The sequence below is a fragment of the Anopheles gambiae genome, chromosome 2 (assembly GCF_943734735.2).
Source record: "Anopheles gambiae chromosome 2, idAnoGambNW_F1_1, whole genome shotgun sequence".
NCBI lineage: Eukaryota > Metazoa > Arthropoda > Insecta > Diptera > Culicidae > Anopheles > Anopheles gambiae.
In genome coordinates, this window is record NC_064601.1 from 96362383 (window position 1) to 96377098 (window position 14716).

The 14716-nt window shown below is 50.6% G+C and overlaps 1 protein-coding gene and 1 non-coding gene across 4 annotated transcripts in view; both read left to right on the top strand.

The window, feature by feature from the left end:
• LOC1276831 (helicase domino) overlaps positions 1 to 14716 on the top strand; it is a 28105-nt gene that overhangs the window by 5278 nt on the left and 8111 nt on the right. For all 3 annotated transcript variants that reach the window (XM_061650114.1, XM_061650116.1, XM_061650115.1), the window contains 9 exons: positions 216 to 1699; positions 1778 to 2778; positions 3065 to 3251; positions 3765 to 3901; positions 4021 to 4207; positions 4308 to 5885; positions 6238 to 7152; positions 7727 to 7951; positions 14495 to 14530. In XM_061650114.1, coding sequence (XP_061506098.1) covers positions 216 to 1699; positions 1778 to 2778; positions 3065 to 3251; positions 3765 to 3901; positions 4021 to 4207; positions 4308 to 5885; positions 6238 to 7152; positions 7727 to 7951; positions 14495 to 14530 — 5750 coding nt within the window. The remainder of the gene's footprint in view (positions 1 to 215; positions 1700 to 1777; positions 2779 to 3064; positions 3252 to 3764; positions 3902 to 4020; positions 4208 to 4307; positions 5886 to 6237; positions 7153 to 7726; positions 7952 to 14494; positions 14531 to 14716) is intronic.
• LOC133392358 (small nucleolar RNA Me28S-Am2589) lies at positions 2856 to 2961 on the top strand. Its single transcript, XR_009765683.1, has one exon. It is a non-coding gene; the product is annotated as a small nucleolar RNA Me28S-Am2589 (small nucleolar RNA).

Here is a 14716-nt window from a genome sequence, read left to right on the forward strand (position 1 = left end):
TTTATAAATGACACCTTTTTGCTTCCATGCAAAGGATGTGGATGTGGCTGTTCTGTAATGGTTAAGAATTGTGAAAAATTTGTTTTGGAATTTACTCAAAATAATTTGTTTTTGTTGCTTGTTTTTTCTTTTGTTTTATATATGTTGACCCGAATAGTTGTGATTATTTGTAAATTAAAACATCTTTTTCCGTTTTTGTTCCGATTCTGTTTTAGGTGGTACGCCGATCATTCCCGACCGGGTCGGTATCGGCATCTCGCCCGCCGCCGCATCCGCCGTCGATCGGAAAAGGCAAATCTCCTCCGCGTCCAGTGCCCTCGGCGGGCATATGATCAAGAGCGAACTGCTCGAAACGGCAAATGCATCGCCCAGTGTGACCACCATTGGCACCAATGGGCCGAACGTGCCGAGCGTTCGGCAAGGTGGAAGCCTCACCGGTGGTGCCGGCGGTAGCCGAGGCAGCGGCAGTACGGCCGGCGGCAGTATTACCGGCTCATCGTCCCGGGGGCTAAACAACGGCCAACAGAACGGTGCGGTTGGCAATGGACGCGGCAACGCACTGTCGTCCGGGTCGTTGGCTGGGCAGCAGCAGCAGCAGCAGCAGCAACTCGGTGGAGGAGTGCCCGCCGGAACCAATAGCAACGGTCCGCCGGACCAGTACACCAACAAAGCCCGGCAGGAGGTGTTCGTGATGCAGCGCATCCAGGAGCTGCAGAAGGAGGGCCTGTGGACGGAGAAGCGCCTGCCGAAGGTGCAGGAGCCGCCCCGGCCGAAGGCGCACTGGGACTATCTGCTCGAGGAGATGGTCTGGCTGGCGGCCGACTTCGCCCAGGAGCGGAAGTGGAAGAAGGCGGCCGCGCGAAAGTGCGCCCGCATGGTGCAGAAACACTTCCAGGACAAGGCGCTGGCGGCGCAGCGGGCGGAGAAGGCCCAGGAGCTGCAGCTGAAGCGGATAGCCGCGTTCGTGGCGAAGGAAATCAAGACGTTCTGGTCGAACGCGGAAAAGCTGGTCGAGTACAAGCAGCAGACCAAGCTGGACGAGCGGCGCAAGAAGGCGCTCGATCAGCAGCTTAGCTTCATCGTGGACCAGACGGAGAAGTACTCGCAGCAGCTGGTCGAGGGCATGAACAAGGCGGCACCGGTGCCGGGCGGTGCTGCTGCTGCTCTCCTCCCACCAGGGAGTAAGGCGGAAAGCCTGAACTCGTCGCGCCTTTCCTCCCCGCTGCGCGGTAGCGGTGGGCTGGCAGGCGGTTCGGACGATGAGTTCTGCCCGGAGGCGGAAAGCTCGGACGATGACGAGGAAACGATCGCGAAGGCGGAGGCCGAGGCGGCGGCAGAGGCAGAGGATGGAACCAAAGACGAGGTGGCCGCCCTGCAGAAGGAGTCCGAGATGGATTTGGACGATTTTCTGAAGAATCTGCCGAAGGACTATCTGGAGAATCGTGATAAGATCGTGCTGTCCGACTCGAACGACGGTGACGGTGACGGGGAGGAAGAGCAGGAGGAGGAGGAGGAGGAAGAAGAGGCCGATGAGAAGAGGAGGAAGAAGAAGCAGGGTGCTACCAGGGAGGGGGAGGAGGAGGACGGAGACAAGGACTTCAGTGCGGACGAGGATAGCATGGACGATGAGGATACCATCCGGGAGCAGGAGAAGAAGGAAAAGAACCAGGATCACAAGAAGGAAATCGATGAGTTGAATGTAAGTGTGTACAAACATGGAATGGAGTGGAATACAGAAGATGATACTGATTTCCCTTATTTAAAACCTTTTTCCCAGGCCGACAACGACTTGACCATCGAGGAGCTGATGGCAAAGTACAAAAATCTTCCTCCCGCGGGCGAGCAGATGGACATCGATTCGGATGACGATGCGGACGAGGTGCCGGCAGTTCCGGCGAACGATCGCAAACGGCGACGAACGCGAAGTCAGCCCATGTACGAGTCGTCGGACGATGAGGACAAGGAGGAGGAGGACGATAACGACGAAAGTGAAGGTCTGACAGGCTCGGACGACGATGAGGAGGAGGAGGACGACGATGATATTACCGAGGATGAGTCGGACGAAAGCGAGGAAGCGATGGACGCCGAAGAGGACGCATTCGGGCTGAAGCATTTGCTTGACGATGAGACCGGGTCCGGCGAGACGGCTGCTACATCAACAGCAGCAGGCTCCAGCGGGGCATCGTCGGCTGCCAAAAGTCAAAGCGACAAGGACGATATGCTGAACGATGCGGCTGCCATCGCGGAAAGCATCCAGCCGAAGGGTAACACGCTGTCGTCGACCAGCGTCGTGACGCCGATACCGACGCTGCTGAAGCATTCGCTGCGCGAGTACCAGCACATCGGGCTGGACTGGCTGGTGACGATGCACGACCGCAAGCTGAACGGCATACTGGCGGACGAGATGGGTTTGGGCAAGACGATCCAAACCATCTCGCTGCTGGCGCATCTGGCGTGCGTGAAGGGCAACTGGGGCCCGCATCTGATCATCGTACCGTCGTCGGTGATGCTCAACTGGGAGATGGAGTTCAAGAAGTGGTGCCCGGGGTTCAAGATACTGACCTACTACGGTACGCCGAAGGAGCGCAAGCAGAAGCGCACCGGCTGGACGAAGGTGAACGCCTTCCACGTGTGCATCACGTCGTACAAGCTGGTGATACAGGACCACCAGAGCTTCCGGCGGAAAAAGTGGAAGTACCTCATTCTGGACGAGGCGCAAAACATCAAAAACTTCAAATCTCAGCGCTGGCAACTGCTGCTCAACTTTCAAACCGAACAGTGAGTATGCGTGTTTATTGCTTCTTTTGGTATCAAGCGTGTTCTCCCCGTTGTATGCGAATGCGTTTTACCCATGATGTTAAAAATATTACGTTTCTAGCTGATTGGAGCTGGCAATCTGTTCTAGAGTGCCTTTTCCATTTGCAAGATGACCCCTATACGAGGCATTTGTCTGATAAAACAACGCATGAAACAGGGAGCGAAATGTTTCCATTACTCTCTCATTGTATCCTCCCGAGTGCAATTCCCCATTGAATGAACATGTTTTTGTTTTCCGTTTTTTCAGACGACTACTGCTCACCGGCACGCCGCTGCAGAACAATTTGATGGAACTGTGGTCGCTGATGCACTTCCTGATGCCGCACGTGTTTCAATCGCACCGCGAGTTCAAGGAATGGTTCTCGAACCCGATGACCGGCATGATCGAAGGCAACTCCGAGTACAATGAAACGATTATCAAGCGCCTGCACAAGGTCTGTACCCTGTACGTAATGTAATATTATGATTATTTACGCATCATCACCCCTCCCCATACTGTGCGCGCCGGGGGCTGATGCTTCCTCTGCTGCGTGCGGACGTGCGTGCGTGTTTTATCGTGTCACATACCACCTTTACACGGTGCTTTCTCATAATTTTGTGTGTGTGTGTGCCTTTGTTTGTCTTTTTTTGGATGGGGTTTGGTGGATCGTAACCTTTTCTTTGTTACTATGTGTGTTGTTTAAAGGAAAACATGTGGTCTGGCGGTGGGAATTCATAAGAAAATTGGTATGGTTTGGTTTGGGGTTTGCAAAAAGAAGCATTACTTATAATTTTACCCGTTTTTTGTTGTGGCGTCTTATGATTTTTTTTTTAAAATGTGATTTCGTTTTTTAACGGTTTTGGTGGTGAATAATCATAATGTTTACATATATATTAAATGGAGATGTGGTTAATTCCTAAACAACTAATTAACGCTTGCGGTATGGCGGGCCTTTTTTTCTCTTCAGGTATTGCGACCGTTTTTGCTGCGGAGGTTGAAATGCGAGGTGGAAAAGCAGATGCCGAAAAAGTACGAACACGTGGTCATGTGTCGACTGTCCAAGCGTCAGCGCTTTCTCTACGATGACTTTATGAGTCGAGCAAAGTGAGTAGTAGTACACGGGTGTAGTTGGGAGTGTGGTGTGTGTGTGTGAGAGAGAGAGAGAGTTCGTTAATGGTGCTAATGGTTGGCTCTTTACCTTCTCTTTGTCCCTTTCTGTCTAGAACGAGAGAAACGCTAGCATCGGGCAATCTGCTGAGCGTGATTAACGTCCTAATGCAGCTGCGCAAGGTGTGCAACCATCCGAACATGTTCGAGGAGCGACCGACAATATCGCCCTTCCGCATGGAGGGCATCAGCATTAAGACGGCCTCGCTCGTGTACAACATGTTCAGCTACGATCCATTCACTGTGAGTTTTTAAGCACCGTTTGCTTCGCTTTGGTTTTGCGCTTTCGCGCCAATCGGAAAGAAGATCTAATTTCGTGCCTTTCCTTTCCTTCCCGTTGCAGCAAATTGATCTGTCTTCCTTAAACTTAGTACTAATTCAGCTGGAGCTGCTGCTGCCCGCGTACGTGGCGCACCGTGCGCAGCACCTGTGCATGCCGAAGCGGCTGATCGAGGAAATCGATTCTACCCCGCTGCCACCGCCCCGGTGTCCCACCGGGAAGCTGCGGCTGCACGTGCGCATTCCCGACGTGCGCGTGCAGGAGTCGCTCGGCGGCAATCGGGCCGGCGTCAGCATCACGACGGGCGTGCGCGTCGGCACCAGCCCGGCGATGAAGACTGAAGGGACAAAGTTTGTTCCGCTTGTAAATCATGAAGCATCCCTAGATAAGAAATCATCCCTCATCGGTTCCGGCGGCAGCAGCAGCAGCACCATCCAGTCGCGGGTCATCGACATACGGCGGCGCGGCTCGTCCACGGTGATGATGATGATGGGCGGCGGCAGTTCGGCGGGCCTCGATTCCAGCAGTATGGTGGCGGCGGCGGGCAGCAATAGAAGCATGTCGCCCGGGCTACTCCTGCGCAAGCGGAGCGACATTGCCGGCGGTGGTGGTATCGTGTCTATGGCCGGTCCACTGCACCAGCAGCAGCAGCAGAACCGGTTAAATGCGGGCCAGGTGGTGCAGATCATTCCTCAGGTGTCATCGGGTGGTGGAATCGGCACGAACGCGTCCCAGTCGTACATCATCACCGGGCGACTGCAGCCGGCAGCCGGTGGTAGCGGAGGTCAGGCCATATTCCATCGACCCGCACTAGCGGCAGGTGGTAGCGGCGGTGTTAATGTTTTGCCAACGCAGCGAATAGCCACACACCAGTCGATGGGAGGACAGTCGAGCGCCGCGGCCACATCGGCGGCAGCAGCAGCAGCAGCGACAGTGAGCGGTGCCACCGCCAACCGGATGGTACAGAACGTCGGCCAAAAGACGCAGATCTCATCGACGCTGGCCGCCACGATCATGAAGCAGCTAAAGCACTCGAAGAGCGTCGCCGGCAGTAGTGGGGACGCGGCGGCCAGATCGGCGGAAGCGGCCGAAATGGACGAACGGCAGCGCACCGAGTTCTATCTGGCCTGCATCGAGGAGTCGCGCAAGGAGCGGCGCCGGGAGGTGCTGGAGCTGCTCGGGCGCATCAATGCGAAGCGTTGCGATGCGACCCCGATCTATGGGCGGGATCTGCGCGAAACGTTGTGCGCTTTGATCGAGGAAGAGTTCCGGCACCGGCCGGACGAGCTGATTCCGTTCGGTGTCGCCAGCTCGTACCACACCCGGCGCGCAACGATGGCACGGTGCGGCGGCGGCGGCGGCTGCGGTGGGACGAAAAACGGTGCGCTGTTTGCTGCCGCCAGCTCGTGCCTGTCGGAAGCGATCAAAAGCATCGATCAGCGGGCGGGCGAGCTGCGTGCGACGATCTCAAACTTTGTCCTGTTCGTACCGGCCGTGTGTGCGCCGACACCGTACCTGCAGGTGTCCCATCCGCATCCATCCAAGCTGAACGCCGAGCAGCAGTGGGAGGCGACGATGGCGGAGCAAATCCAGCCAGCCATTCAGCTGCTGCATCCGATTATTTCCGCCATGAGCACACAGGTGAGTAAGATAGGAAGGGGAGAGATGAGTTGATTTGTTTAGAAATAGTGAAATTTTGATCCCAAAATGGGTTTGGGAGAGGATGGGAGAGTTGCTCTACAAATCAATCGTTCTAAGTCTTTATTTGAATGGTTTTTGCAATAGAGCTATATCATGCTTTAGGCATTTCATACCTGTTGGCGTATATACGTCGCTTTCTTAGCAATATATTAAGAAAGCATTAGAATTGTCGTACAAATTAACATAAATTATCCTTGTAATTGCACTTGTAGAAGCATCTGAACGACTTTACAAAGTGTATGTTGTTTCAATCCACTTTAATTACCTTCACTTGTCTGTCCTTTTACTCTAGTTTCCGGATCCCCGCCTCATTCAGTACGACTGTGGCAAGCTGCAAACGCTCGACCGGTTGCTGAAGAAGCTAAAATCGGAAGGCCACCGCGTGCTCATCTTCACCCAGATGACGCGCATGCTGGACGTGCTGGAAGCATTCCTCAACTACCACGGCCACATCTACCTGCGGCTCGACGGCACGACGAAGGTGGAGCAGCGGCAGGTGCTGATGGAGCGGTTCAACAACGACCGGCGCATGTTCGCGTTCATCCTGTCGACCCGGTCCGGGGGCGTTGGCATTAACTTGACCGGCGCCGACACTGTGATATTTTACGACTCGGACTGGAACCCGACGATGGACGCGCAGGCCCAGGACCGGTGCCATCGGATCGGGCAGACGCGCGACGTGCACATCTACCGGCTGGTGAGCGAGAAGACGATCGAGGAGAACATACTGAAGAAGGCGAACCAGAAGCGCATACTGGGCGATCTGGCAATCGAGGGCGGCAACTTTACCACCGCCTACTTCAAGAGCTCCACCACCATCCAGGACCTGTTCACGGTGGACAGTGCGGAGCAGGACGCGTCGGCCCGGCTGGCCGAGGTGCTCGACCGGGACCGCGAGCGGAAGGAGCGGTTGAACGCGAACCTTGCGACGGGCCCGGGGCAGCCGCAGCCGGCGACAGGCGGCGAGCCGGCGGTGGACAGCAGCAAATCGGCCATCAATGTGTTCGAGTCTGCGCTGGCAGCCGCCGAGGACGATCAGGACGTGCAGGCGGCTAAGTTCGCCAAGGCCGAAGCGTCGGCCGATCTCGACGAGTTCGACGAAACCATTCCGATCGACGAGGAGAAGGTGGCGGCCGCCGGTGACGCCGAGGGCAAGGAGCCGGAGCTGAGCAAGGCCGAAAAGGAGGTGCAGAATCTAATTAAACAGGTAGGTGGAAAGGGAAATGTCCTGATTAAAAAAAAAACACCCAACTTTAGTAGAGCTTTTTCCCTGATTCCTCGGGATTGGGGAAAGGCGGGTTGAGCATCATCATGTATTGCGCTCAGTTCATTGCTAGGTTGGAATACAATACTCCAATGACGTCCCAGACCGCACCCGGCTTGCAACTTTTGCAGGTAGCCGTGTGCTATCATAGTTCTCGTACAGCTTGATTATTTTGTTTTCATTTTACAAGGTTTTCCAGGAGTTCTCATAGCTGTGGGACACTTTATTGACTCTTTCTGACGCGAAATGCACTTAATGCAATGGGAATTGGACTCTATAGCTCCCGTGTTGGACAAATCCAATAGCATTTTTCAAGGAGCCTGTCCAAAAAGGGTGCCATAGAGTTCAATTTCCATCATATGAAGTTCACTTCCAATAGGAAAGAGTCAAGGAGGTGTCTCACAACTAAGAAAACGGCTGGAATCCCCTGTAATGTATGAATCTGTGTATCACAACCACACACACCGCTCGTTCAAATGAATAACAAAACCCCTCGTTTCGTTTCCTTTCCCTCCAGTTGAGTCCCGTCGAGCGGTACGCGATGCGTTTCGTCGAGGACACCGAAGGTACCTGGACTGCGGTGCAGTTGAAAGCGGTGGAGCAGGAGATCGAGCAGCAAAAGCGCGACTGGGAAGCGAACCGCCTGGCGGAGCAGCGGCGCAACGAGGAGGCGGCCCGCAAGCGCGAAGCAGAAGAGCACGCCGACCTGCTCACCTTCTCCCGGGAGGATGCCAAAAATCAGGTTAATAAAACTCATCCTAGTAATAGAGTTAGTAGTGGTGGTAGTAGTAAGCACAGGTTGCGCACAATGCGCCGCAACGACCGGACTTCGAGGGTGACGACAGCGACGACGACAGCAAAGACAATGACCAACCGTGACGGAGGGACACTGAAGAATAGAGCGAACAGCAGGGGCCATCAAGTGGCGGCAAGCAAGTACGACGGTGGTAGTAGAAGTGGTGGTAGAGCCGATGGTGGGCAGAAACTGACGACTGCAACCGGCAGGAGAGTGTTGGCTTCGGCGAAACAGCAGTCGAAGCATCATTCGGGTGGTGTTGGGGCAAAACAATCTGGCCTTGGTAATAACAAAGCCACCGGCAGTATTTTGGGCAAACGAAAGTATCAAGAAAGCGCCGTTGCTAAAGGTGGTGCCCGTTCACAGAGCAGCAAGGCGGCGGTGGCGGCGGCTGCAAATCAGCGTCGAGTGAAAGGTGCAACGCGCAACGCCAAGCACGCTAGAAGGAATGTTTCCAAAGCTTCATTAACAGACGATGAGGATGAGGATGAGGATGAGGATGAGCTCGAGTCGGACGAAAGTTCGAATGAAACGGTACAAGATGAGGGCGAATCAAATCGGGAGGAAAATGGATCCGATTCGGAAGCGGCTGACAGTGGGGAAGATGGAACAGAAGAGGAAGAGGAGGAAGAGCAGGATCCTTTGGCAGACGTTGGTACGGAGGACGATCGAGGGAAAAAGCAAGATGATGCTGTGCAAGATGGAGAAAATGCTGCCATTGTTATGCTGAGAAACACGCCTAGGCGAGCCTCGGTGGCAGCAAGAGCAGTTATAGGCTCGATGATTCAAAAGACAGGAGTCAATGTAAAACAGTCTCCGAAAGCCGCCACCACTACCAACAGTGGTGGTAGTGGTGGTGGTGGTAGTGCGCGTGCTAAGATCACTCGTCAGGTGCCAAGTCCTGTTCGAGTGGCCAAGAGCAGTAACAACGCGGCCGCCGATCGTTCTACCGTTTCCTCGGCCAGCAGTTCATCCGCTAGTGATGCTGCTGCTGCGGTGACGGCGTCATCATTGGCCAAGCCCCTGGACGAGTTTGACAGTGAGTGCAGCCTGGACGTGATGGTCGATTCGAACGATGCGCCCGATTCGGATTCGAATCAAATGAACAGCTACTATAATAGTGGTAATTCCGCTGGCCCGGGTATGCATCACGATGAGGACGCACGGGCAGGAGGGACAGTGGACGGCGGTGGAGGTGGAGGTGGCAGTAGCACCAAGGACCATCAGTCTTCCCGTCCCACCTCTCGCGTTGGCCGCGCACGGGACGGTCGAAGCAGGACGCCCGTCGTCAGCTCGACCTCGCCCATGGTCGTCCCGGCCAGTTGCGATCTTTCGGTCGATGAAACGTCCGACGATGTGGACGAGTCGTCCAATGCTAGCAAAACCACGCCCCGAACGCGATCGCGTGGCACGGTCAAGATCAACCTTTGGACGCTGGACGACAGTCCGATGCTGCCGGTGTACAACCGGCGGCCCAATCGCTCGAAAACGCCTCAACTTTCACAGCAATCGAACCATCATCATCATGTACTGGGCGATGATGGTGGCGATACTGAGGAGAGAGAAAGTGCAGAGTGTAGCAAAAAGGACGCTTCGTCGTCGGCGGTCGAAAGCAGCTCCTCCAAGCCAGCGGAAGCGAATGAGTGTAACAGTAGTACAGTGGTCGATAATCATCGTGACCATCTAAATCATAGTTCCGACTCATCGGCGGCTCCTCTTCCTCCCGCTACCACCACCGAACAGCAGCAGCCACAAAAAACGGTTACAAACTCGATCGTCCCAAAAACCACCAACGTAATCAGAAACTTGAAGGTCGTTGTGAACGATTTGCTGCGCACCCCCGACACGGCGAAAAGGGTGGCAGAGGTGAGCGATGGATTCCGGGCTCCAACGCCCACGAACACGAAGCTGCGGCGTTTGAAGCGACTGTCTAGAGGGGTTGGCAGCGCTGGCGGTCGTGCAACCCCATCCATTGTGATGAACGCGGGTGGTGCCACCTACAATCGCACACTGGACGGTTGGCTAACGAAGGCAGGCACTACCGGTGCTGGTCGGAAAGAGGAAGCAGATGGAGGCAGCGAAAATCACCGAAGTGGTGGTGCTGATGGAAAGTTGCCAGGTGGTGAGGAGGGATCCGCCTCCAAGTTAGCACCCACCGTGGCACGTAGTAGAACGGCGATCGCAGCTGCTGGAGAAGGTCAGCAGCACGAGGAAAAGGATCCATTAGAAAATGGAAACGTTTGATGGTGGCAACTGCCGTCGTCTGCCAAACTGCTGCTGGTGCTGCTGCTACTTGCCGCCTCCGTGTAAATGGACACTTGTTAATGCCTAACCCCGAATTGGGTTTATGTTTTTTAATCTACTTTTTTTCCTTTTGCTGTCTGAAAAAGCAGAAGAGTAATTCCTCCAAAGGTTGGATGGCATTTGGTTTTGTACACCTTATTTTGCCTACCCGGAGAAACATCACACAGTTATATTATTTGAATGGACTTTTTCACACATTGACAATTGGGCTCTCGTTTGCTCGCTTCTACCTACCCACCACCATCACGCATCCTCACCGCACTGTTAGACACTGACTGGTAATGGATAAAAACACACACACACCCAATAATAACGAAGTATTGCTTACGTAAAAGGGCAAGCGACTCAACAGTGGAGACACGATCACGATAGGAAAGGAAGGAATGTGTGTTATGTTTTATATTATATCGAATTTTATTTTATGTTTTTTTTTTTTGTGTGTTGTCATCTAAAAATCATAAATGGACAGCCAGCTTGGCAAGAGTATGTTTTCCGTTTCTCCCTCTCCCATGTACCGTACGTTTGTTTCATATTTTGTTTATAGTGCGAAAAGCTCTATCTTGGAAATAACATACACAGAAAAGCCAATCGTTTCAAGGGTTCTAAATTTGCATACATCTCAAAGCAATAGTGCACACAAAATCGCTATTTTAACAGCATTTGACAGCTTGTCTGTTGTACCAGTGTCTGGCAATAATGCCTGTCCAGTTTTAAACATGTGCTCTCTCTGTTTGAATCCCTATCCTCGTCTACTATCTCTGCACCCTGATGATCGATCCTGCTCCCCATATCACTGTCTCCCATCATTATGGGGCCAAGTGGCGCAAAACTTGTGCGGACACACACCCTATCGTATCGTTTAATTGTGATAGCATTATTCAATAATGTACATTTGGAGGGGGCGTGCGTCACTATTTATTTCCTATCATACATAATTCCACCCGTACATCCTTCGTTTTGCGTCATCGCCGCCTCACGCTTAACACACAATAATGTGCAGGAGAGAATTAGGTGTAGTACTAAACTCGTTTTTTGATCGATCGGTTCGCCGCAGCAGTCGCGGACGCACGATCAAAAGTGTGTATCACTCAGTGTATGCGTTTTCTGTACGCAGCTCTTTTTCGTATACATCCCATACCTCCCCATCACCCCCGCATCCACAGGTTAGTTTATTAAAAATATATATGCTAAGGAAATTGAAAGTGAGAGATTTTGGAAATGTTACATTTCTTTTGTTCAGTTGTTTAAGTAGGGGGGGAAAGCAGCATACTTTTATGCATTAAACAACACTATCTACTACCCAAAACAATCAACACACACAAACATACGTATGTGTGTGTATTGTGTTTGAAGGTTGCAAATCTTCGCAAATCTATAAATATGCTCGGTGTAGTTCAAGATGTAAATATATGTAGAATAGGACACGAGATTATTTCTACGGACCTCTAGGGGGTGGTGTACAGCTCATTAGAAATCACTGATCAACGCAGTACATATGTGCATATTTTATCCTTAATATACACACACACATACATACACAAACACGGAAGCTGTGTTCGTGTTAACCCGACTGCTGGTGGAAGGATTTATCATGTATTTATATGCAGCAGCGCACACAGGAAATCAGAACAAACGGAGCCATTAGTTCGCCTAGATTCCAATTGGTTCTTTCCAAAATTCCATCAGATTTTGGGTTTTATTTTTATTTAAGCAACAATGTCTGTGGCGCATTGTAGTAGTCTCCGCATGGTTAACATTTATGCTGGTTAACATATGTGGCTGCCTATTATTGATCGCGATTAAAAATCGCTTATCAAAATGGCTACCCAAACACACACTGTATGCGTATCCCAAAATCCATCCTCATGCTGTTGTGCGTGTAGAAAAATGATCGATAATGAAAAACAACAGAATAGCCCAGAACAACAACAAAACAGAGACTGTAACATAGTGAGCCCCCCACACCCCTAACACGAATACTAGTTGACTATTTACGGACGGGGGAAAGAAATGCGTGAAGTACCAGTTTTACCAGTTTTCATTTGGGAAAGGGGACAATTATGACCGGCCAAACGATGATCAATAGGAAAACCCAGGTTTGTTGTAGGCAGATCGAACACACGATAATGTTTTCACCGCTATAAACCGTGTGCCGCGTGGAAAAAGGCAGCATAGTAGAAAGAGAGCAGAAGCGAAAGTAGAAGAAAACAAAAGAGAAAATATTACTATTACGAAAGTAACAACACATCCCAGGGAAAACAGAATGCTCGATCGATCGAAAAAAGCGCCGCCGTGTAATAGTAAACAGCGCGCGCGCAATAACAGAGAGAAGAACATAACAAAAGCAAAACAAAACAAACAAACAAAAAACCGCGCATATTGCAAACAGAACAAGGCAGAGAGGAGAGGTGTGTTTGCATGTTTGCGAGAAAAAATTAATAGAATAAAAAATTATCCTTGCTGAGTAAAAAAAGAAATGCTTGAGTTGATGAATTCATTCGAATAATGCGAGAAGAAAGCGATTATTACACAACGTTCAAACAAAGAAGAAAAGAGTAAGAGAAGAAACAATTAACTGAACCTGAACAGTTTCATCAAAACAACGTTGAACATATTTTCCGTTGAAAAGTAATGTGAACAGCTTTTGGTGTCACAAAACAGAGCGAGAGAGATATGTAATCCGTTCGTACAGATTTTCAAGAACGCACGACGCTTCCTCTTCCGGTGTGACGGAGTGCGCAATTGTCGGCGGGCACGTGAACATACATCATATGTGCCATGATGTTGTTGATGTAAACAGAAAGAAAAGGCAAACACACACAACATTCCCCGCGTGTGGCTGCTTTTTACTACAGTTGTTTGGTTGCCGGGTGGTGGTAGTTGCTATCGATATCCTTCTGTATCTAGAGAGCAAGAAATATGGATGCAAAAAGAAAGACGTAGACGGAGAGTACAAACGGAAACGATGCGCCAAACGGAGAGATAAAGAGAGATACACGAGAGAGAAAGAGAAAGATAAAGAGAGAGAGATAGAGAGAGAATACTAATTATCTATGCTAAAGAGAAGATGTGAAAATCCAAACCATAACTTGCTGTTTATTGTACGTTCTTACGCGATAATTCCTGATACCGTTACAAAAAATACGCAAGACCCAAAAATCTAAATTATTACTTCAATCGCGCGTGACTTGTAACCTTCTGATAACGAGTAGTGCACGCTAGAATGTCCTTTTGAATGGCACCAAAGCAAAAAAAAAAATAAGTTTTCTGGCATTAAAATCATAAAAAAGAAAACGCGAAAAACCATTTGAAATTGTTTGCGAACGTACATATAAGCAACATTATTCAGACAACTCAACACAAAAACAGCAAGGTGATGATTTATTTTGTTAATTTTTTCTTGTAATTTCTGATGCATTCGAATAACAATGATTTGATAAAAAATGGCCAAAGAAAAATATAGGAAATGAGCGTTGGGGGGTGTATGTGTGTGTGGTGTGCGTGTGTAGTGGAAAGCTAAATATTGAGTTTTTTAAAAATTTATTAGGATTGCTGAACCACGCTGTGTGGTTCCTTGTTTTGTATTTACGTTACAACCTCGTGGTAGAAATTATTGTCCATGTACTGCCAAAACACACAAATTTGGTTCGAGAAAATCAAAAAGTGAAGCAATTGAACGTGAATCGGAAAAAAAGAAATCGAAGCTAAAACACAATAGTCCCCCCCAGATCCGATGTAATTTACGCGCGCCCTCTACATGGTAAAAGGATCAGAAAGCATCAGAAATTCGAAAGCATCAGAAATTTATAAAGAAGAAGAGAAGTTTTGCTTGACTTGCAGCTGAGAAAGCAGCAAACAACTCCGCGCGCCCGTTGCTGAACGATGCTGTGGAAAGATGGAAAAAAATCAGCACACACACAGAGAAGAAGTACGTGGCTGTGTGTCACGGTCCACAGACCTGATCGGTTTCAGCAACGGGCGCGCGTGTTGGCAAACAAAAATTAACAAAATAATTGTACGGATTTGTAATATCTCTCTCTCTCTCTCTCTCTCTCTCTCTCTCTCTCTCTCTTTTCTCTCCTCCCTACCTCTCTCTCCCTTTCTCTCTGTTTTACTCAATCATCTCGTTTGTTCACTCGAAACACGTGCTCTTCCGATGTGTGCGTACCGTGGAAAATGCTCTAGATATGGATATCGGATAGCACGATGGAGAAGATGCCGGTGAGTACTCCACATCTGTCTTTTATATCCTTCTTTGTGCGTGTTTTTGTACTGTGCAAGATTTAGTTTCCAACCTTCACTCGCTCCCCCTAAAAGAAAGCTAAATCTCTCGCTCTCTCCTAGTACAGAACACGCAGCGTGTGTGTGCTCCATTTGCTAATAATCTCATTCTACTCTCCTTCCTCG